At 48.6% G+C, this 24218-nt stretch overlaps 6 protein-coding genes across 6 annotated transcripts; 3 read left to right on the plus strand and 3 right to left on the minus strand.

Annotated features, from left to right (window-relative positions):
* Positions 1-7203: 7203 nt before the first annotated feature.
* BKA67DRAFT_656429 (ras guanine nucleotide exchange factor domain-containing protein) lies at positions 7204-11099 on the plus strand (the record flags this gene model as incomplete). Its single annotated transcript, XM_046106935.1, has 4 exons — positions 7204-8049; positions 8115-10445; positions 10498-10714; positions 10768-11099. 4 exons carry the CDS (start codon positions 7204-7206, stop codon positions 11097-11099), a joined length of 3726 nt encoding a protein of 1241 aa, XP_045962451.1.
* Positions 11100-13396: 2297 nt separating this feature from the next.
* Positions 13397-13889, minus strand: BKA67DRAFT_557441 (uncharacterized protein). Its single transcript, XM_046102257.1, has one exon. It carries the CDS (start codon positions 13673-13675, stop codon positions 13424-13426), a length of 252 nt encoding a protein of 83 aa, XP_045962452.1. The 5' UTR covers positions 13676-13889; the 3' UTR covers positions 13397-13423.
* A 3205-nt stretch (positions 13890-17094) lies between these two features.
* BKA67DRAFT_557444 (uncharacterized protein) lies at positions 17095-18625 on the minus strand. Its single transcript, XM_046102258.1, has 2 exons — positions 18234-18625; positions 17095-17968 (listed from the first exon to the last, which is right to left on the minus strand). The coding sequence occupies exons 1-2, from the start codon at positions 18564-18566 to the stop codon at positions 17312-17314; spliced, it is 990 nt and encodes a 329-aa protein (XP_045962453.1). The 5' UTR covers positions 18567-18625; the 3' UTR covers positions 17095-17311.
* A 693-nt stretch (positions 18626-19318) lies between these two features.
* Positions 19319-19869, plus strand: BKA67DRAFT_557446 (uncharacterized protein). Its single transcript, XM_046102259.1, has one exon. It carries the CDS (start codon positions 19469-19471, stop codon positions 19652-19654), a length of 186 nt encoding a protein of 61 aa, XP_045962454.1. The 5' UTR covers positions 19319-19468; the 3' UTR covers positions 19655-19869.
* BKA67DRAFT_635580 (uncharacterized protein) lies at positions 19319-21407 on the minus strand (the record flags this gene model as incomplete). Its single annotated transcript, XM_046105657.1, has 3 exons — positions 19319-20276; positions 20336-20867; positions 20932-21407. The coding sequence occupies 3 exons, from the start codon at positions 21405-21407 to the stop codon at positions 19797-19799; spliced, it is 1488 nt and encodes a 495-aa protein (XP_045962455.1). The 3' UTR covers positions 19319-19796.
* Positions 21408-22003: 596 nt separating this feature from the next.
* On the plus strand, positions 22004-23765 carry BKA67DRAFT_557450 (Lactonase, 7-bladed beta-propeller-domain-containing protein). The gene is made up of 2 exons (XM_046102260.1): positions 22004-22568; positions 22626-23765. Exons 1-2 carry the CDS (start codon positions 22168-22170, stop codon positions 23428-23430), a joined length of 1206 nt encoding a protein of 401 aa, XP_045962456.1. The 5' UTR covers positions 22004-22167; the 3' UTR covers positions 23431-23765.
* The last annotated feature ends 453 nt before the right edge of the window (positions 23766-24218 follow it).

The raw sequence follows: 24218 nt of genomic DNA on the forward strand, positions 1-24218 counted from the left end.
AAGTGATCCCAGGAAAACGAGGACCTGGGGTTTCGCGGGAGGCTTCCGGAAATGGGACCCACGTGCGCAGGAACGGGGCCTGGTATCGTGCCAATCGAGCGCGTTACTACAGAACAGGTCAAGGGCGTCGCGCTGCATGACCATAGGTCTAATATCCCGTGCGCCCAGGGGCAGCATGTCATTATCCTTCTAGACTCTACAGTAGACCAAGCACAAAGGGAGTGCCGCTTAATAATTTCCTTTGGCCTTTGTCGCATGTCATTCGAGAAATGCCATCCTGCCTATTCTGGGTTAGACGAGGAGCCACAATATCCCAATGCCCTGACGTCAAAGGCTTTCTTTTTAAGGGGCTAATCAATTACTACTCTATGGTGTTTGCATGTTTGTGTCAGGGGCATTAACCAAGAAACGTTTTCTGGAATTCGTCCATTGGTGTTCCAGGAGTTCGGTAGGGTGAAGGAAGCAAAGAACATGCCCAGTAGCGATCTCCGGATCGTCCAAAAGTTGTGGTTCCCCTGACGATCTCCATTCACAAGCGCTAGCCGACAGATGATGCGTGGCGACATCATCGTACCCAGAACAATCTTCCTCTTGCATATATGTACGTGGTGACTAATAGTTCAATATCTCCAATCGTTACTGTGACAACTCTGCTTATACCTATATATTACGGTCAACGCATCACTAAATAACAACATTAATCGCCCTTTTCAGGTCAACTAGGTGGTAATCGATGGTTGTTTTCAGGGACGATGCATCATTTGTTTGGGCAAACGTATATTCCGCTGCCGGTGGGCAGTTACATTGCAAACCACACGAAAAAAGTTCTTTGTCGTGTTATAAGTCGCTTTCTACGCTGAGTGGCTATCACGAACCGTCTTATGTTACACTATACTACCGGTCTGTTACTTGAGGGTTTCACTGTACACATGTAAGCTCAATAGTGTTCGGATTTATTTCAAGTTGATAGTGAAAGTTCGGCTGGTGACGAGTCTTACACTCCTTGAAGCATGGTGATATCACTTGCAAGGAAAATATTGATCTGCTCACCTGTACTTCAACGCAGGACAGGAATGCTTTCGAATCTTCGGCCCCTGGGGCTGCTCCCCGATAAGCCTGGGCGTGAATCTAATTGCGCCGGGAACGAGCAGCCTTGGGCCCTGTCACAATACGACTCGTACTTGAAATGGACATCATGGTTGAACGGTGGCACGGCCGACGTTCGTACAGATTTGCCACGAATTTTAGATCCAGGGCAAGTCACTGAGTTTCATCATCTAAATCAGATCAGCAAATAATAAGACACGAGGAGAATATCCTTTCAGCGAATTCTGTGCATCCTTCTAGTTCCGAGGATCCAGACCAGGCGGCAGACGCAAAAGTTCGGGCAACTTTACGCCCTTGCCAGAAATTGAAATTGGTAATGATGGCTTAGATGATTCCAATGGTCTTCGTAATTATCTGATGTTGGCGAACAGCTTGGACTAGATCCGCCAACCTCTGAACAAAGGGAGCAGAGCTAGTTGACGTGCCATTGACCAGATACATTGTGGCAAGTCTCCTCCTTGTCCAGGCATTTCCAACCATCGCCACCTTGGTTTGCTCGCCAGGACTCCCCAGCAGCAAACATGATAATGTTCAAATCCATCGAAAAGAAAAACCTGCTGCAGTGATAAGGTGTCTCTAGCCCCAAAATTGCTGCTTTAGCATAGAGAATAATACAGTCTCTGCTAGACACGTTGATGAAGGAGCTCGGTTCTATGGTCCCAGCTGGAAGGACACGATAAACCCACTGAACCCGGGGTGCTGCGATAAGTTACGTATTGTACGCTTGCCATGAAGAACCTCCTCAAAAAAAAATAGAGGAGAGGTGCTCCTCGAACGGCTCACCGAAGTGATTTTGCACGTGCTCTCTTGAGTGGTGACGGCAAGTGTATGGGAGACACGTGAGGCCAGATAGACAGCCTCTTGGATAACCTCTAACAAATATTTGTATCGCAGGCTTCTACACACCTCGTGTGTTTCAAGCAAATGTCTGAGCTGAGAGTCGGCTTGCTATGCCAAGCTTGATATCAATTTCAAGCATATGCGCAAAACGCGTCAAACAGCCCTCATGTCAGTGCGTAGACGTACCCCCACGGTTTGCAGGAAGCAGTCTCCCCCACGCTGCAAGACTAATTGTAGAACGAATTGCATGAGCGAATCTGCAGTGTCACTGGAGACATGGTAACCCCAGAAATAGAAAGCCGAACGCCTTCCCAATGGGATGTAGCATGAGGGCATGCTAAGCGAAACCGAAAATCAGACAGACAGGAGGTTGCGAGATTTTGAGTATTCGTCAATCCTGCTCGTGCAGCGCGCAGCCTTCAGTGCAAGAATAGATACAAGCGAATTATGCTGAGGACGCTTGAGGCGGTACATTAGTAAGCTGACCTTGGGGGACCTCTGGTGCAGCTGGTACTACCCCAAGACGACCATATGGGTATCATTGATCCTCGAGGATGAACCACACAGGAGCTGTAACACCATATTCGCGAAAGATGTTACCCTTTGGCGTTGTCCAGTTGTACAGCAACACGGAATCCAGCCAGGCAGCAGGTTTGGGCGAAACACGAGCGCCTGTGGTGTCTCGTAAAGGACCACATGAACCACCCACCGCCTTCATGGTCTACCCAAAAGGCATAGACACAAATGGAAGCTGGAAGCCATGTCGTGCTGGATCACTAGGTGTCAGGGTACCAATTGTTTCACGAAGCCATAAATACGGGCAAAAGTCGTATGCTGTGTATGGAATTGCGAAAGATGCCGCCAGTCTTGGCTTGGCCAGACTCCCCGGCAAGGCAGTCGTGCCCAGCGAAAGGACTGTAACTGAGGCTCTAAACACCTCTCATGCAGGCGTCATGGTGCGGAAGAGGCACAGGCTGCCGTGGGGGCTGGCTAGCCCTGTGTATCAGTCAGCTCCGAGGCAAGATACAAATTGCGGAAAATGGATACTTTGTGAGACAATCTTGCATGTTGCATTGAAGTCATGACTTCAATCCCACGCTTCAGCGTTGGGATCTGTTGGGCTCGACCTTCGCTTCCAGGAGACTGGGGATAGGTATCTCGAAAAGGAAGGTGTTTGATGCAGTGGGCTTTGAAGGCCGAACGGCTTTCTCGAGAGTGTCGGCGGGCACCGAGGATCATAATAAAAGTAACCATTACCAGTACAGAACCCAGTGTTGCGATACATGTATTGGCCGAGCGGCTGACAAGATCCTTTGGCTGCAAGTCAGTCGCACTGTTTTCAAGTCTTTCTCGAGCATGAAAGTCGTCGCCGTGCCGTTCTCACATAAGCCGAAGGGGAAACCGGGGTGTCTCCATTCCCATTGCGACTATCTTGGGGGGCAGATGCATCGAACCAGCCTATCTAGAAGCTTTCTATATGCAGCTAGCTCCTCCCGAGGTATCTACAACTCGTCCAACTCGTCCAAATCGTCCAAATCGTCCAAATCGTCCAAATCGTCCAAATCGTTCGCATGCATCTTCTTGCCTTCTCAATATTTCATTGACACCTTAGATAGAGATTGGCTGGAAAGAGGTCACATAGGGGAAATGGTTGTCAATTGTCCCTCGACAAGACCAAGGATACAAGCTGATTAGCTCCCGCATGTGTGATCCACCTGAACACTGAAATGAGCTCGATAAGATGGCGGTGGTTTCTCCCGCTTCGTCCAGGTGCATTATTAACGCTATAGAGCTGTCTAATTTGTAGGCAGAGCACTAGGTTAGCAAAAAGGGCAAACACGTCCGCCGTCGTCTGGAGTCTGATCCCTGATATCGGAAAGCAATTCCCAAACAGCAGGTGTGCCGTGAAGAAGCATTTCAGCTTAAAATGGGTGCTCAATCACGAGTTCGCGTGCGTTTCGGGCGGCTTGGAGCTAATTCGAGCGAGCAGCGCAATCGACGAAAATTAATCTAGTCTATGAGATGATGCATACATAGTAGAAAGCCTGTCGTCACGCTGCATCTATCGTTGTACAAAGATGCATTGGAATGCAAATGCTGCATACTGTGTACAGACATTTCCGTCTTTCTAATAAACCACGAATAACCTTCTCGAAGCAAGGGACGAGCTTCCACGGCGATATTGCGGGTTGATTATGCAGCCTCACGATAAATATTCCGATCAATAGTTCGCGGGGAACACGAGCCGTGGTAACGTCGAGGCTCACTAGGCTCTGGAGTCCTGGGTTTGCTAAGTGGTTTTGAGGAGGTTATCTTACTGGTCTAAGGGTCTGTTCTCGTTGGCAGCAAACCGTGGAAGATTATGCATTATGTATGTCTCAAAAACAAGGTCAACGACGATCACCATGATTTCGGTGGAAGGATGTTCTGACATGGTGACCTGTACAGAGTACATGTTGGTATGCACTCAAGCATCAAAAAGCACAGACTGCCAAAGCACGTGTCTCCCATGCCAACCATCACGTTTCTGTCAATGCAGCCGGCAAAGGTTCTGGGAGCCAGGGTTTCAATAACGCCCGCCAAAGGACATAGCCAAAGAAGTTTCGCTAAGCAAGCCAGCGGTAGTCGTAGACCAACTACTCCTCCATAGTACCGTTCTTATGGTCGTCGTTCGATATATCGAATGTTTTTTTTTTTTTTTTTTCAGCTGTCTGGATTGCTCTAGGTTAGTTTGTCTTCACCGGTCGAGAACCCAGAGTCTCGGTTTCCTCTAATTAATTAAGCTTACCCTAGCGATACAGCACGTTCTGATCTGATAACCTAGTCGACTCGTCACCCAAATCCATCTCCACAACTAGAATAAGACACCGAGCAGGGAATGAATGCTGTTAAGCGACGCCCAATGTCCACGCGGCAATGCAGCGCTGAAAAACGGAGCAGTCTGCATTTGTCCGGCTCACAGTACGGATGTTCACTGAGCCTTTTTCGAAGAACCGAGAGAACCTCTTACGAAGCTGTGACTCGGGACATCTGTGTGGACGGTACTTTCGACTAGATAAGCAGTTTGTGCCGCAGGCACGATTATCTTAGCGCGTACCTTGAGGCATGCAAACAGTACAGTGGGTTGTCCAGAAGTCATGAAGAGAGAGTCATGCACCGGTCGTTGAAATGATTGCGAGTCTCGTTCATTTGAATTTGCCATGTGCCCTTCGGCATTCATTGTCTTCCCCGCAAGGGGTCTAACTTGAAGCAATGGGCAAAGCTCTTAGAGACAACCATAAAACTGAGGTGGAATCCTTTGGGGGCATCTCGGGCCGTCTCCGATTACCAGCAATGTAGGTCTCGAGTTGACGTACTGTAGGGGCTGAATGTACTTGGGTCAGCGGTCGATACATACATAACTGTCAGCCACTCTTCTCCCTGTACATTCTAATTCTACCCAGCCAGTGATACGCTTCCTCGTGAGAACCATTGACTTAGAACGGGGCATTGCGCCTGCATTTGCTGGAGCCGGAGCGGTGCACGCAAGGATTCGGGTGACACCTCGATTGTAGAGGACGTGCAATGTACCAGTACTCTTTGGTGGTAGGGTCTTGACGTTGCAGCAACTGGTCGGGTTAATATAATTTACCAGAACTGATGAGACAGCTCGCTTATGGAAGCGATTTTCCAACGGTTTTTTCCCCCCAGGTACTGAGCACGCATAGAGGAAAGGCAATAAACGTAGACATAGGCGTAATTGCTTTTGTTATATTTGCTTTGGCTACATACAGCACAAACTTGGCTCTTACAATCAATACCTGGCGCGTATTATCATAATATCGCTCCAACGAAGTCGAGGAAACTGCGACATTTGCTTCGAGGTCCGGACGTGATAGATCGACAACAGAAGATTCAACTGCAGCGGGAGACTCGCTCTGGATCTTATTCTGACGTCTGATTGCAATGCTTCGAGTTTGACACACACACATACTGCATCACCCTGGTACCGAGACATCTCTCGCATACTTACATTTTCTTTGTTACATGTATGGGTCCGTACTGTACCTCCTGTTCGGGTGAGCTACCTTAGTGTGGTGTGCTAAGAAGGTACATACCTACCTAACCTAGGTAGACATCGTAATAATCGTCAAGGGAAACAAAGCCCCGAAGAAGGGAGGGGCTCATGATCCAAGCAAAGCTGTACATGTATGGAGACGGAGTACCAAGGGTAGGTATTTTCGCACTTTACCTTATTGATCAAGTAAAACTGCTTGGAACATACGGTAAGGTAACCGCAGCAATTTGGTCTGGTGCACTTTTGGAGTGGTAGCAGCGACTTTTTAGTAGCAGACCTCCACTGCTTTGCCTTTACCTCCAGTTTGAACCACCTGGTCTAGGCATACTATCTTTCTTGGGGACCTGGGCACAAACAACAGAAACGGCAATTGGCAGAAGCAGCGGAGATCTCTTGGTCAATTCAACCAACAACAAGCCAACGGCCGTTCTAGATAGCCATTGTTTCAATCACCGCAACATTGCCCAGTATCTCCACTGTCGGGACTTGGACTTGGCCCACGGGAAACGGATTGCCAACCCAAACTCTATAGGATTTTCAGCTGTCAGCCAGGTCCTGGGAGGTCTGGGGGCGACCTAGTTCCTTTTCCCATCAGCGAATTGGCCGACTTAACTCACATCTCTACCCGCCCGGTTAGGAGAAAGGTCAACCACTCACGACATTGCTCGCGATCATCGTCGGTCTGCATTGTCCTGCTAAGTTAGCGCTTGTGACAAGACTTTCGGCGTTCTTGGAGCTTGCAACCCAGAGAAGGCAAGACCTGTACTGTATTTCTCTCCTTCTTCCGTCTGGGCCAATATTCCCATACATACATACACACGACTTTTTCTGACCCCTCGTTGACCGCGCTCCGCTATTTTCTTCCCCTTTGCTGGGCTGGAGGAGGGACGACCACAACAACAATAACAACAAGAACAAGGAACGACTACAGCGGCCGGCGGTTTTTGATCAAATCGTGTAGGAGAACTGCTCCGTTTTGCCCTTGCTGGTCCTAGTAGCAGGAAAGGAACGTTTTCCCGCTGTGTTGTGCTGAGCTGCTGCCGTGCCTGTAGATCTCGTACGTAGCGCAAGGGGCTCCCAACTGACTCGTTCCATTCAATCCACCCCCTTTGCGTCTTGGTGCTACTGGATAATGACTTGATGTCAATTCCGGTACTCCATCAATATCCACTGCAAACGCCGCATCCGACGACATCACGATGCTCATGACCGTGAACCCTTCTTCAGCATTGCGACACACACAAAGAGGCACCAACTACAACCTCCGCTCCCAACACCAACACGACCCCGACTCCGCTATTGATCTCCCCGACTCGGCCTCGGCCTCGTTGGCCCGCTCTAACGGCGATCGCAACATCCTCAAATCCGCATATAGCACCAACATGAACGGCATAATAGGTTCTGCCCCACAGGGCACTATATATGTGAGGGCTCTCTATGACTACGAAGCTGACGACCGGACGAGTCTTAGCTTCCACGAGGGCGATGTTATCCAAGTCATTACTCAACTGGAGAGCGGCTGGTGGGACGGCGTGATAAACGGGGTTCGAGGCTGGTTCCCGAGTAACTACTGCCAGATAATCACAGGTCCTGACGAGGTTCCGGAAGTTGCGCAGAATGGAACAATCGCGGCACAAGAAGATGACTTCGAGGATCAGGTCCGGTATGAAGAAGAGGAGTTCGACGACGAGACCGAGTCGGACCAGGATGATTTTAATGGCCTCCCCTTGGAAGGAACCATCTCCAGCAGCACGAAATCAGGAGGCGCAGACTTCTGGATACCTCAAGCGACCCGCGATGGAAGACTGTTCTACTACAACACCATGACTGGCGAGAGCAGCATGGAGCTACCGTTGGAATCGCCAACATCCATCAATGAATCTGGACCGCGGGATCGAATGAACGTGAACATGCCAGAAAAGACACGACCACCGCCAGAGATGATGGCAAGAGGACTCACGCAGGACGAAGACGAAGACTCGGAAGCAACCTCAGCATCGGAGATGGATGGCGAATCAATCATGATGGCGTCCAGGGGTTCCATGGTAAGTACCTACCTTGCTCCCGATTACCCTATACACAAAATGACTGACCGCCTTTGTTCTTATAGTCCTCGCGAGCACGACGCGCCTATGCAAATGATGGCGTTGCCATTGGAATTTCCCCGGCACCTTCAATGGACTCCATGAACGGCGCATCTCCGATAACCCGTATCAGAGGGGATACCTTTATCAACACAAACGTCCCCATGGCCCTTGGAACTGGTCAAACACCTATGCTAGCTTCAGCTACCTCGTTTACTGGCGCTAGCTTCAGCTTGCCACAAGCTGCCACGATACCTCGCTCCTTCTTTGACGACGGATCTACCTATCCTCTGACATGGACCAGGCTAGTTACGGATATGAAGAAGGCCATCGACCGATATCGCGATGCCATCACGAGCAACAATCGTTCCGAATACGTAAGCCGCGCCGAGGACATTTCGGATCATCTCCGCTTGCTGTTGGCTGCCGGCTCAGGGACCACAGATAACCACTCGGGTCAGCCATCCATCATCTCCACCAACAAGGCTCTATATCCACATTTTAGAGACATGATGTCCAAGTTCTCCAAGCTAGTCATCTCGTCCCACATAGCCGCTGCAGACTGGCCGAATGCCGAGTCCGTCCAAAAGTGCATGCAAGAGGCGGACGGTGTCTTGATGGGTGTATTCAGCTTTGTCGAGGTTGCCAAGCAACAACGGGGAGAGGACATTCCAAGACTATTTCCTGGCTTCGTCATCGGAAGCACAGTAGGTGGCAGTTGGCAGAACAACGGGCTTGGTCCTCGTGACCCCATTACCTCAAACTTCCTCGACGACGAGCAGGAAGGGCTTGTTGAGCCAACCGCTGTGCTGGATGGCAAGCTTTTGGAAAGGTTGGATGAGCAAAAGAGGATGCTGGTCTCCAGCATCAGGGAACTTGAGAAAAACTTGACAGTCACAGAAAAGATCATCACCCCGTACAAGCATGAAATTATTGGCAACAACATCTGCGTAGCTGGTGGCAAGGTCATGGAAACATTCAAGCTTTGGGTCCAGATGATCGAGTCTATCGACCTCTCGACGCTTGGGAACAACTTTCAGACACCCCAACTGGCCGACTACAGCACCTACAAGCAGAGCCTGTATGATAATATATCGGATCTCATACTAGGATGTCAGGCTGTCGCTGGCCCTCTTGGTGACGAGTGGGCTGAAGTACGGGGCGAATCATTGGAAGCTCGCCTTAAATATGTCGAACAATGTGCACGTGCTCTGGAACAGAACTCTTCCCACATCGGATTCTCATTGCAGCTTCTGTCAGAACAGGTCGCCGTCGCCTCCGTACAGAACAATCAGTTCCGAGACGACACATACCAGCGCGAGCAGCTCAGGAGAGGCGAGACTATGCCATATAACCCGATACATTCCCGCACGGAGTCACGCACTATGGCCATGGGTGGTCGGCCGCCACTCGTCGCGTCGCAGTCATTTACTGAAGGGGATACCCCGACCAACAACTATAGAAAGGGTGATTTGTCAAAAGTGAGGAAGATTTTGGGAGACGACCCCACGCCACAAGGCTCTATACAACAAGCGGAGGAGATGCCCCTGTTCTTGCGCCTCGATCTTGAAAGCGAGTTGTCTTGGGACCTCAAAGCATCCCCTCCTGCTGTCAAGGGTGGTACTCTGCTAGCTCTAGCAGAGCAGCTCACTCGCCACGACAAGCTAGACTCGAACTTCAACAACACTTTCCTACTAACATATCGCTCATTCACAAGTGCACGTGAGCTGTTTGAGCTCCTAGTACAGCGCTTTAACATACAACCCCCCGAGGGCCTTAGCAATAGCGACTTCGACGTGTGGCGGGATCGCAAGCAAAAGCCTATTCGTTTCCGAGTTGTCAACATTATGAAGAGTTGGTTCGATAATTTCTGGCTGGAAGAGAACAACGATGAGTCAAAGCACCTTATCCGTGATGTGTACCAGTTCGCGCGGGACACCGTCAAGTCCACAGAGACACCCGGTTCTGCACCACTAATGGCGGTGCTCGACCAACGGTTGAGTGGCAAAGAGATTTCTTCGAAACGACTAATTCAGACTTTCAACAACAATGTCCCTGCGCCTATCATGCCCAAGAACATGAAGAAGCTCAAATTTCTGGACATTGACGTTACCGAGTTTGCTCGTCAACTAACCATTATTGAGTCCAAACTATACGGCAAGATTAAACCTTCTGAATGTCTTAATAAGACATGGCAGAAAAAGGTCGGCGAAGGCGAACCTGAGCCGGCTCCGAACGTGAAGGCTCTAATTCTCCATTCTAATCAAATGACCAATTGGGTGGCCGAAATGATCCTAGCTCAGATGGATGTCAAGAAGCGCGTGGTGGTCATCAAACATTTCGTTTCGGTTGCTGATGTAAGTCATGTGCTCATTGTTCGTAAGGGTTGTCAAGAACTGACTGTAACAGAAATGCCGTACGCTTAACAATTTCTCTACACTAACCTCGATCATTTCTGCCCTTGGTACAGCGCCGATTGCCCGCCTCAAGAGAACTTGGGACCAGGTGCCGGCTCGCACTCAGGCCACGCTTGAGACGATGCGCCGACTGATGGCCAGCACGAAGAATTTTGGTGAATACCGCGAGGCTCTACATGCGGCCAACCCGCCATGCATTCCTTTTTTTGGTACGCCCACATTCCGCTCTTGTTTCAATCTACGCTGCTAACAACTAGTTTAGGCGTATACTTGACAGATCTGACTTTCATTGAGGATGGTATTCCATCGATTATCAAGAAGACTAATTTGATCAACTTCGCCAAGCGTGCAAAGACTGCCGAGGTGATCAGAGATATCCAGCAATATCAGAATGCGCCATACTCTCTCCACCCAGTCCCAGATCTACAAGACTATATACTGTCCAACATGTCGGCTGCTGGAGATGTACATGAGATGTACGACAAGAGTTTGGTTGTAGAGCCACGCGAGCGTGAAGACGAAAAGATTGTGAGGTACGTGGCATTGCGGTCGCAACAAATGGCAGCACTGCAGGGCCAACTATCCTATGGTTGAGACCTCGCATTTGCTTTATTATGACTCCAACCAAGAAGTACATGTGCTTCTTTGGGAATTGCACCCAAATGCATTCACAAAATGATTGATAATATTGGAACAAATGCTTACTCAATGCCGTCGTGATATAGGGTTTTGGCCGAATCAGGATTTCTATGAGGTTGTACAACGACATCAAATCCCAAGCTTCCGCGCTAGCAGGCGGTGCCGCATGCACACAGCCTTCCATCGCAACACAAAATCGGACGGGTATTTGACCCTGGTAATAAGGATGAAAGTTATTTTATGTGCGACGAATCATTTGCCGCACAGGGGTGTCTCGACCCATGCACTGCCGGGAGGCTGTTGCGAGGATATCGTACAATGGAGCGTTTGTCAACGCCACAACTCAGGGACTGGAGACGGGGTGGTGGGATAGCAGTTGCGGTCTCTAACCCGTTAAGTGTTACCATCCCTTTTCGAGGTACATGGCACGATTCCATGCAAAGAAAACGGTCCTGGACGGAAGGATATGTGGCGTGAGCATGACACTTCTGGACCTCATCCCTTAATGAACGGAATGCCGGGATGGTGCAGATGACGCGCAGCCTATCAAGCGAGCAGGATCACTCGTGGGGCCATATCTCCCATTTAAGATAAGAGCCAATTAAATGGACGGGGCCTCGGAAAAGATGACTGGAAGGAATCAGTTGGGATTCAGCTGCGGCAGTGAGATCACCAAAGAAAAGAAAAAAAAGGATACCAAGGCTTTCTCTGAACGGTAAATAGAAAGACAGCCAATGAAATCACCGCAAGAGATGAAATAGGCTTTATAGAGAACGAAAGTGCACACATTGAATCAAGCCTCGTTATGCGGGGGACATCCCCTATTGTAAATGCACGTTTCGAAGTACTATCCTTGCCTGACTTGCCACCTACGAATTAAAAGTCCAGGGAACAAGGGAGCGTGAGTACTACCGGCTAGGTTCACAGTTCAAATACCTCTAAATAATAGAGGTTTAGAGGAAACAAGCATGCTCGCTCGTGAGAGGTGGCGATGAGTACCGGAGGAAGGTTCCTCAGCTACAAAAATCGTATAGATTGTATGCCGTCCGTGCTCTCCCCAATACTAATCCAAAATCGAGAGCATTCGTGGCCTATTGTAGCGAAATGCAATAGCCATCCCCAAAATTTCGGTGCCAATAGCCTCGAACAAGGGAGTGAGTGCTATTAGGCGGGACTGTGTGTGCCTTCCATCTGGTGGGTTAAACCCGAGACTAGCCTGAGCAGGCGGTGGTCTTCAAAACATTCTCACATGATCAAGATGTGACTAACCTAGAAGAACTCTTGCCAGCTGCAACTGCGGACGGGAAGGGCCTCCCCTCTCTCGACGCGAGAGAGAGAGAGATTGTGTGTGTACGTATGCGTGCGGCGCGGCGTTGTCACTTGTTCCAAGTTGAAAGGAAGAGGATGAAAGCAAAGCCTTCTTCACCGGTCGGCTTGCACATTCGTTACACATGCATGTTGTACTGGATCAGATCAGTACCCTGGTCCCGCGGGAATCGCCGGTTTCGATGTTCCTTCGCGAAACTTTGCTTCTAGACTAACGCCACCTTCACAATATTACATGGTTATTTTGCCCAAAGAGGATCATTGATCAGTCGTTCTGCGGATAGAAAGTCTCCATGTTCTGCTACTCAACGATCGAGACGCTGCTAATGAACCTCTGGTCTCTTCCGGAGGGATAAGTTGACCAACTTGCACATGTTTGTGCTCTTCTTTTCGAAGCGATATTCATTCCGACGTGGTTACCAGCCTGCTGGGAGACACTAACCTTAATAAAGTGGGATGAGGGGCCCGATTTATCCGCCAACGACATACTCGAAGAGTGAGGTCCTGGACTTAACCTGAAAATCGAGGTTCACTGGCACGCGCCCCTGCCGCCCTTGACGCAAATGCAGACGCAGATTATTATGTTTGCCCATTATTCTAAGGTAAGGTGAGCATTTCCCTGAAGGAAGCACGCCAATAAGCCGACAAGTCGCAGTTCTGAAAGATTCTATGCGAAATAGAATCTCATTGGTGCTCAAAACGACAATTTCGGTTCCGACAGAACAAGCGAGAGCAACAGCCTGCAAGCTGTGCATTGCATATAAGCCCAGGACGAGATGATGTTACCATCCACATATGCAAGGCACTTTGACGGTACACGGATTTGTAGTCACTCTTTCTGTGAGGACCTGCCCGGTAAACTGTATCTATACGTAATGGTCACTTGAATGTTCTAGCCCGCATTATAACTAAGACTGTATACACGAGTCTGACATCCCCATGGAAAACAAGGGTCAATGGAGGTCTCTGTACATCAAGACCGTATCGGTATATCGTTGCAATACTGTGCCATTGTGCTTGGTTTTTCTGCACAAATAGGTATCAACCAAGCCATGTATACTCGTGCCTTCAGGGTTCACACTCCCTCCCAATCCAACCCTCCAACCCCACCAATACTCCCGCCGTATCCTGCCATGGTGCAGCGAGTCGGCCCGCGGGTCAGCACATTGCATGTAATTTAGCGCTACAAGCGTTAGCAAGTACATACACCCAAGCTTCTACTTTGAGGCACCTACGATACAGCGTCGCTATGCCCGATCGAGATGCTAGGAATCATGGAACTGCATTGGTAGACTAGGGACGGCTGCCGGCCCGGCTCTGCATCTACTTCGGATAGGTGTGAATGTGATCGTTCTCTCAGCGATACTGTCACTTTTTCCTACTTCTGACACGGATAAATGTATCATCACAACATGCGGGCTGGATAAGTGCCATGTTCCAGCACGATCACAACACTGGACAAATTGTTATTTAAGACTTTCTTTTGTCGGGGCTGTGCAACATTCATTCATGTGGCCCTTAATGAACCGCTTCATTGATGCGCTGAACGATGACCCCGTACCATTTTCGATCCCTTAGACTCGGGCTCGGTCGCTGCACTTCTGGGGACATCTCCAGCCTGATGATATGCAGCTTATCACAAAAACGCCTGCCTCGGCTTGTGACGACCACAGCTCCTAACCTTAGTCGGTTTCATATGCAGCATCGCCTTCTTATTATTTGCTGCCATTTCTCTGCTGGCATAGCCTATTGTTGCTGTTCTATTGATCCGCGGTATTTTCTTGTGCTGTAGTACCCACCATTGCCCCAGATTTTCCTGTAGTGTCTTGGCCGGCCTCGATCCACCGAAAGAGTATTCAACCTCGGATCGTCTTTTGCCGACGGCGGGGAAAACCAAACCGTCCTTGATGAGTTTCGACGATTTGAGGCATTAAACTACTAAGACACCAAATGATTTTGTGGCTATGACCTAGACTAGACTTCATCCACTCACACCGAGCCCTCATCGGTCCGTTCATACAATCTGGGGCAGAATCTGGGGTACATGGAGCCAATGCATCGTTTATGGGGTTGCTCTTACGAGGACACCCACCCTCGTTAGCAGTTTCGTCATGAGATATTCGGGCCTATTAGACCAGACTAGCACAAGGTTTGGGGAGCTCAGAAAAGAAAAAGGGAAGGCGCCTTGCTTCATTGTATTCCGGTTGTTTAGTATATGGCGCATTACGTCTGAGATTTCGCGCGACAAAACATACTGTACAGGAATACCCTCAAATCCCGAAACGAGGCACCTTCGCTCCGCAATGATAGGTTACGTTACCACGTAGAGACGTGCGCGTGGGCGCTCGAATGAGCTGGCGCGTTCCCGAGACAAGTGCCGGCATGTTCCCAATTCTGTGGTGACTGCAAGTAGCCGGTGGGAGGGATACAAAAGTGTTTCATCCCATGTGTTGTCGGCCCTTACATGCATTAATTCACGGCAGGGCCCCGTTTGAGTGAGGTATCCTGCCTAAACAAGTTGATAGCCGAAAAAGAAAGAAAAAGAAATGACATGGATTCAGAGTAATTATCAGCAAACAAAGAACAACAAGGGTCATGGTTTATGTGCTGCTCCTGTGTTGAGAGATAAGGTTGTATGAAGTTATCGTCCTACGCGTTATCCACACAAAGTATACTACTTCATAACTAATAGCCAAGATAGAGAGCTCATATATTCGTCACACATCTCTTTTAACCCCAATTTACCGTTAGTCACAGGAGTTTGACAAAGATATAACTAAGTGCCTCATCAGGACAACTGAATTTGCTACCACAGATAAATAATTAAAACAATTCACTTGCGTCAAATTAGAACTATGAATTCCAAGTCCACTTCAGAAAGCTTATTGTTTAGATGGACTGGTGTTTTGGTAATGAAAAGGCCGCCTCTTTACACAGAAGTCTTGCTACATGTCTTCAAATCGAATTTGAAAGCGTGGGTTTTTAGACCGATAACTTCAAACTTGATGATCTCATGAATATCTTGCCGTAGCTTTCCTGATCGTATTATAAGGCTCTGCATATACCACAAAGTCGGCGTTTAGGTGCTTCTTATGTGCATAAGCGACTAAGCTTCGCGTGAGTTTTGACGAAATGTAGTTTGAGCTCGGTAATGGCTTCAATGGAGCAGTTGATAGCGACTGAAGGTTTTGCCGCCATTGTTCATGTAATAGAAAACGCTGGGAGCATCATACGTTCCAATGCGATGCAAAAGGTGCTGTAGCACTTTGAGCCTTTCTTGAAGTGTTTACTCCGAAAGGGGCACCAGGTATGATACCAAAGAGTGATCTGGCTTATGACAAAATTACGTATGTGAGGCCAGGTTCAAACTCCTTGTCGGCAATATTGAGATCCATTTTATCAATTATAACTCCAAGGGCTGTTTTGTACGGAGACTGCAAAGTTGGAAGGACTCACTTGTCAAAGTCAAAGGAAAATACTATAGGAGGTGCGTATCGCTAATCTGTCACTTTATTATTCCACGCAATATTGATAAATATTCCCCATCGCACGTTTCAGCGAGCCTGAGTTCGCAGAAAAATTATCTAGAAAGCAGGACGAGGGCGGCTATACATATAGTAATAATAAGCTTGACGTTATCGGCGTTGCGAGGGTTGGTGTTTCCCCAGTCCTATTTTGTTCCAGTAGTCCTGACGACAACAACAATAATTGCGAGAGCACTTATGTGCTCAAAGTTCTGGTGATGAAGGGGAGTATTGGTAGGGTATACACGAAAAGCATTGACGAGACATTTGATAATCCCTTGTCCCAAACTCGTACGGCGACGTAAATTCATAAATTTCTATAACTAGGCAATGCAAGACGCAATGCAAGACTTGGCACGTACCGTAATAAGAGTGACTCTTCTGTAATTAATGTGCAGGCAATGATTTCGGCCTGCTTGTTAGAATTACCCAAACGACTTATTTCCAAGATCACCAGTGTAGTACAAGTGTTTGTCGAACAGAGGAGCAACGCGATCGAAATCACCCAGGGGAACGATGCTCGTCTTCCCAAACATGTTCATCCTTGGAGTATCAGGATGACCCTGTAGGAAACGGCTGGGGATCGTTGCGATGGAGCGTAAATCAGTTTTGCCTTTCTCGTCGATGACTGACTATCGAATATGCTTGAAGCGTTGTAGGCGAGCAGGTTTAGTCCTTGTCGAACGTCGAGACTTCCGCCCCTTTGGATTGACAGTCCCACCAGAGAATTAGGAGTTCGGTCGTTGATACTTCATGCTGCACCATCAGGCAGCGCGTTGCGTAATACAAAATGTTCTCGTCCGTGTTGACTAACCTAGCCACATGGTTGATCTTGGCACGTCAAATGCTATGGCACGAGTGCGGTCTGTTACGCTATGATTCTAGCAGCAGTTTCGAGTAAGCATATTTTAGCCACGAACGAATGGAATTGCCTTATAGGAACGGTTGAGTCGAAAGATGGAATCAATGGTTGCTTCAGCATGAGGCGATTAAACTTTAGACTAGTTCTCACGCCGCTAACTGCGGACACGATAGACTTAGACAATAAGCCAAATCATGAGCTAACACCAACGAGAAGTACAGATAAATTCAAGTTGTAGCATAGATGAGCGCTCTACCAATCATTTCCCGAAAGATTACATTGCCTGCTGTTTCTAATGATTTCGCTTTTGCAGGCACGTCACCTTTCCCTCTCCGTTAAGTCCGCAATGTGACCAGCATGAGCCGAGATATCAGCATTCCTAGCATTCATAACATTCATATTATCGAAATGATTCGTGACGTTTGCTTGAACACAATTTCACTAGATATTGAAATCTACTTTCTTAGACTGTGGTCGTTGAAGAAGCCCAATATCCACGTGGTAGCATTGAACGATGTCAGGTGATGGCCAGCATTGTCAGAGTTGTTGAAGCTTGCTGGCCAGTCGTGCGGGATATTGTCGCCATCGTAGACAAGCATTACCGTGCCATTACCATAAGTGCGTGTGAAGCCACCGTCGCTGCCAGGGATATGAACATCTGACGGGTACGCTTGCAAGCCATTGCGTTGTGCCCACTGGCGCACCCAGTACTGGATGTCGGGTAGACAAGCGCCTTTCCGAAAGCCGCCGTGGTAGCTGATGGTGCTGTCGGCACCGCCGTGAAAGGCTAGGATCGGGATATTTGTTCGACTGGGGGAGCATGGGGCTGGCATTGATTCGGGTTTGCAGTCGCTTTCTTCCGTGATGTTTGCGTTGTAGTACGCACCCGAAACGGGAGCGAATGCAGCAAATCGAGCGGAAAGCTTAGAATTGCAGGCTAGTTGCTGGCCGACAAAACCTGCACCTTGTGACTTTCCAGTGGCGTATATGTGGTCACTGTCCACACAGAATTGCGACTGGATCTTGTCGAGCACAGTGTTGGTAAAGGCAATGTCGTCGGCAGGGGCGCCTGGGGCGCCTTGCCATGTCGTACTTCCATTGCTGTTTTTGACCTGAGAGACATGTCAGTATTCTCGCACAGCAGTTTGAACATAAAAAATGGATCAGAAGAATAAAGTCACTAACGAGAGAAATCAGTTGTAATTATACATGGAGGGTAAGAGGTGAAATAGGATACTGCTCAATGACTGATATCATCCCTGTGGGCTACTGCTGTTTTTTGGGTCATGTTCACGTCTGACAACATTTCGCAAGTGTTTTCCGGAATTATCTCCGCGGGTATACTACTCATAGTACCTAGATGTACCCAACACTTACACCTTGAAGATAGGCGACTATGTAGTCTGTGTTGAACTCCGGATTTGTCAGTTGATCTAGCGCGCGCTGGTTCGAGATGTTCCCGTTCGCTCCATGATAAGAGAAGATCAATCCAGTTTCGACAGTGTAATCGTAGTTTTCCGGAACCCAGATGCCGAATTTTCGAGATCCGTTGTTTGTCTCAATGGTGGAGTTGATGAATGTACCGGGAATGCAAGGGGCTGGTGAACCGCAACCACTGGTCGGGTAGCCTCTGTATGCTGTAGTAGTAGCAGCAGCAGCAGCAGCGACGACCGGTTGCACAAGTAGGTTAATAAATGCCATGAAGTACATGATCGAATATGTATGAGAAGTATTTGTTGTAGTAGGTTGTAGAAGAAACTCAAGACTGAAGAAAGAGGTTGTGTGGGAAGTATGCATGTGAGAAGGATTGAGTTCTTATGGTAGTGAAACTGTTTAAATAGTATTTGTGATGGTCCAAATTCCGCTACTTTAATCTTTCCTGATATTTGTTTAGCTCTAGACTTTCCTATTCATGATCTTTAACAGTATTGACTTCTAGGCAGATCCATATCAGGTGCCAACGGACCCCTTACCTCATCAACTCCATCACTGCCAAATTATCTTGAGCTTGCTTAATAAAGGGAGAAGATTCGAACTGACGTATCGATTAAGACAAAAGCCCCAATAGCTATCCATAGAGTTTGCGTAAGATCTGGTCAATGCTGCCGATAAATGTAGTTACTAGGCGGCTGATCATAATGCCATACTCTAATTTATCAACAACAACGTCGAACTCGTAATATTGCCGAGGATCACAAACATGATTGAATTTGTCACATGTGGAAAACCCGTGCCAAATAGATTTGAAATATTGATTGATCTACAATGTTGTCTCAAACTGTAACTTGATCGCTCCACATCGATGTGATTCACTGTTTCTGCCCGCCCAGCTAAACGACCACATATCTCTACAGCAATTCGAGCCCCAATAAGCCGAAGGATCCGAGTTAGATGAGACTTAACCACTGTCAGGCCCTTTGAGTGTATTTATGAACCTTGGGTTATTCTCTTATGTGGGGTCTGTCATATTGTATGGCCTGGGTCTAGAAACCCAACTACAATATAAAAGGCATGGGCTTTGGATTCTGCTGAGATGGGTGTGTAATTTTTGTAGTGAGCCCCTCATATATCGAGGATTCCATTTACCTCTCTTATCCGGGTACTTTCTTTGGATGGGTCTCGTCGCATCCAGGATACACTCGCAGATCTCTATACCTGGCGTTCTATTCCATTCATTGCACAGTATAGAGATGCCGGCTATTGAAAGTTTGGTGTTTAAGATACTTAGGATCTTGTGGTTGGAATCCTCGGGGAGCATCCATTGTCAGAAGCCTTCGTCGGTCTTGTTCAGGGTTTAAAGGAAATCTCCTGACTTTCAGGACCGCATTTCAAACTTTGCGCACGTACAATACACGAAGACACGGATACACTGAAAAATGAATGTTATTGGATTATATATACGATCTTTCATTTAATCTAAATCTAGAGATACTTGACTTCTTATGCCGTAGCGTTTGGTTGGATAGATTGAGGATAATAGAATAGCTCTTTAGGATCAACAGCTGCTTTGATGCGCTGGAGTCTTGGTAAGCTCGCCCCGTAGTACACATCCTGTGCAACGGCCCGACTTAGACTTGAGTCGGCGTAGTTGATATACATGCCCCAGTCAGGCTTCGCCAAAGCTGCCGTAGTTGTTGCTACCCAGCCATCGAGAAACGAGTAACCGTTTGCTGGATAAGCGCCGCTGTACTGACGATCATAGAATTGAATGAGATACAGCTTATCACGGTGGGCGTATGACGACGAGGCATGGTTGCCTGTGGTGATCGCGGAGCTCTTGCCACCATGCATATCAAGTTGGAAGTACCAGGACCGCGATTGCATGTTTTTTGCGGTATCAAACCAATAGTTAACAAAGTTTTTTGCAGCAGTACCGTTTAAGCCAGTTAGCTCCAAACTCTTGGCATATATCGTCTCTTGCTAAAGTGGAGTGTGAGTATATTCCCAATATTGAGAATTGATCTTACAAGCGAACTTACCAGTGAGTATGGGTGAGTGACATCCAACTTGCCATTGGCATAATGAGTCAGTGCGTCTAGCCATCCTGTGCTTTGCGACTGTTGAATAGATCCGCCCGTCTTGGCCAGAAGCGGCGCCAGGGCTGTCCCGAGCCCTGTAGCATTACCAAAGAATTGTCCCTCAAGCTGGGTGAATGCAGATGACGCGAATATTCTCATATTCAACTCCGCAGGCATCGTATTCTTCACAAAGTCTTCGAGCGCCTCCAGTCCCGCAACACCGTTTGCTTTCGTGAGTGGCAGCGACGCAGTGAACCACGTTACGCTAGAAGGCGCCGCGAAGGTGTTGAACTCGTACGACGTTGCGATACCGAAATTAGATCCGGCACCTCGCATCGCCCAGAAGAGATCCGGGTTCTCGGTCTCGGAGCAGTGTACGAGTGTTGCATTTGCTAGGACTACGGTCATACCCGAGATCCAATCCAGAGCTAGACCGTGTAAATGTGAGCTCATTCCGAAGCCACCGTGAAGCGAATGGCCGGAAACACCGACACTGTAAAATTCAAAACCGTCAGCGACCAGTTAAGAATGACTCCGCAAAAATAAGTACAGCTTACCCGGGACAAGTCCCATGTGCAAACGCCCTTTGTCCCTGGTTATACAGTTCGGAGGCCACATGTCCCAATCTTGCGCCTGCCTGAATCGTAGCTATATTCGTGGCCTTGTTCAATGTGACATTGTACATCCGGTCCAGCTGCACCATCAGATGTCCATCTTCACCACCGAAGCCGAGAGATGCGTAGCTGTGCCCGCCAGATTTAGCATTGACTTTCAGACCTACTTTCGCGGCGCATGAGACGGCGGACTGTATGTGCTCTGCTTTGGTAGGTACCGCAATGGCGACAGGTGTATAAGTCAGGCGAGGATTGTAAGGTGCCGCATCGGCTTTCCAGTCAGAGGAGCCTGGCGTGTCAACGGGGACGGAGGCACTCTGAAGACAGTCGTCTATTGCGGCGCGCTTATTGAGGGCGGTGGCACCGGAGAGTGCTGCGAGCAGGCTGGCACCTAGCCAACCAACAGTAACGTAGCGCATCTTAGCGCAGATAGGACCGTATTTAAAGTCGTCGTCGTCGTTACAAGAGTCTAGAGAAGACAACTTATTGGACGCAAGAGCGTAGCAATCCAGACATGGGGCCTAGTCGTCGCAAATGATCCAGGAATCAGGCCCATTTTGTAGCGTTTTATCATAAGATTTCAATCTTCTTTTTCGTCGCTGTTGTGGTTGCTCTGAGCTGAGCGCTCGGACAGTTTACCCGGAGTATATTGCCTATCGAATGTTGACATGCGAGCAGCGATGCCGGTCCGCCGGTGGCGGCGGACTCTCTAGGCACAAGCACAGAAGCCTGAGAGGACACCCGAGTATATGCATAGTAAAACAACAGCAACATGACAGCATCGCAGACGTTCCGTAATTCGTCATAGAATGGACGGTTAAGGTGCCAATTAGCCGCAAATCTTGGGTTTCATCCACTAATATCACAAATTAAAATGTCGACATGATCCTCCGGATCTAGCCCTTTCGGTAGACGGAGCTGTGTAACACTCCCTATTACAGTATGTTTATGACACGGCTCAACCAAGATTGCAATAAACTACCTCGTGGCAGCAAGTAGATTGAATTGGCGCTCACGTGCATGCAGATCACTTTTCATGTTCCTGTGCTTCCGCTACCCAGCAACGGCTGCAAGATGTCGCCAAGAGAACAATCCTTTTATTCTGATTTCAATTTTTTTATTACATATTTCGAGAGATTCCCCTAACCATTGTTTCCTCAGACACGCCTACTATAGCGCATGACGATGCCTCTGTTCACGCCCTTCATGATGTTAGCCTTTGGGCTTGCGCCCATTGTTATTGCTGATAAGCTGCTGGTATCACACTACAGTGGGCAAGTCTACTCTCTAGATTTGACAGTCAGTGGTAGCGTTGGTACCTTGAAGTCTACCTCTTCAACTGGTGGCTGTGGAAAGATGCCATCATGGCTTACTCTTGACTCTGACAAAGGTATACTCTACTGTTTCGACGAGTCCGGGGCGGGCCAGCAAGGCATTAGCGGTGGAGTGGTGACCTCGTATACCGTCAATACAGATGGTTCTCTGAAGCAGGTAGGACAAGCAAAAACATTAGGTGGAGATGTCCACGGGTGGTTCTATGGTGGTTCAGACGGCCGTGGGTATATTGCGGCGGCCGAATAGTAAGTCAAATGACCGTGGACTGAAGCGGAAGGATGCAGGCTGACCTTGGTTGACAGCGATGCCTCAACTATCACAGCCTACAAGCTGCCACTGTCATCTAGCAGCCAATCGCTGCAAAAGGAGACTTTCACGATGTCTAAGCCAGGCCCGAACGCAGGCCGACAAAACAAGCCTCATCCGCATTCAGTCATTACGGACCCCACAGGCAAATACGTACTAGCACCAGACCTTGGTGCTGATCTCGTTCGTATATTCAGCATCGACGCTGCCAGTGGCAAACTCACGGCTTGCTCTGCTGGACAGGCTGGCTCTGGAGACGGTCCTCGCCACGGCGCTTGGTGGTCGCCCCAGGCTGGAGCAACTGATGGACAGATGCTGTACACGGTCAACGAGCTGGGCAATTCGGTTTCCGCATGGAAGGTAACTTATCAGAGCTCTGGCTGTTTGACACTGGCCAAGACCCAGACACTCTCTACATACGCGGCTGGAAAGTCGGCACCATATGGTTCTAAGGCCGCAGAAGTGCACGTGTCAGGCAACTTCTTGTATGCAGTCAACCGCAACGACAAGACATTTGGTGCAAAGGAAGACTCGATTGCGACATACAGCATCGACGCTGCTACTGGTGCTATCACTTTTGTGGAGGCCACAAGTGCTCATGCCTGGTATCCCCGAACGTTCGCCATCAACAAGGCGGGCACCCTTGTCGCTGTTGGCGGGCAGACATCGTCCAATATTGCTATTATTCAGCGCAACACGACCACCGGGAGGCTTGGTAGTCTCGTTGCTAATCTGGCGATTGCGACGCCAGGAACGGATGGCGGTGAGGATGGACTCAGCGCTGTCATCTGGGATGAGTGATGGGGACACTAAGCAAGGCAAGGCTCACATCTTTTTCTAAAACGTCCTAGTCGTTGAGATATAAGTTCCCATATATCCCTTATCAGAAAAGCGTTTCGCCATCCAACTGCACTTTGGAAAGTTGCAATTCATGTCAGCTACATTGAGATTTATAGCTTCGGGTTCGGAGGTTTGATGAAATCAGAAGATCATAACTCAACGGGCGGATCGACAGCACCACTAGCCCTTGAGCTGTAAGGACAGTACTCACTGCTGAAGACACACGCTTTCAAGTAAACCAAACGCTTTTATTGATGTCCAAGCCAAGCTCTCCAAAAGTCCCAAAATGGTTGAATGGTCGAAATCTCTTCTACCCCACAGAAACCCCAGATTCGCTTCTAAAAATCTGTACAGATTGCGGGGTAATGCTACGTTATCGAGACGCCAGCATGTCAACCATTTCCGGCTTTATAACACGGCATTCAAGTTGCGCACAGCCACCAGTTCACTTTTCAGAGTTGAGTACTGAGGCGCCTTCGTGATCACAAGAGTACCTACCATCGTACGTGTTGACTGCATGGCATGTAAATTGTCTCGACGCTTCTAAACAATAGTAGCGACTACAGGTGCAAGTATTCAATCGCCATAGTCATGTCTTCTCGGGACGGACTTTGTGCCATGCCATAATATGAGTTCATGTCTCCACCCGCCTATTCGTATATTGTCACTAAACTCGGCATTTCCGTTTCGCGGAATCCCTTAGCAAACCTTGGCGGCAAGGTTACGCACTCGGATTACTCGCGTTTCTC

This window comes from Truncatella angustata (genome assembly GCF_020726525.1).
Source record: "Truncatella angustata strain MPI-SDFR-AT-0073 chromosome Unknown BKA67scaffold_2, whole genome shotgun sequence".
In the NCBI taxonomy this organism is placed as follows: domain Eukaryota; kingdom Fungi; phylum Ascomycota; class Sordariomycetes; order Amphisphaeriales; family Sporocadaceae; genus Truncatella; species Truncatella angustata.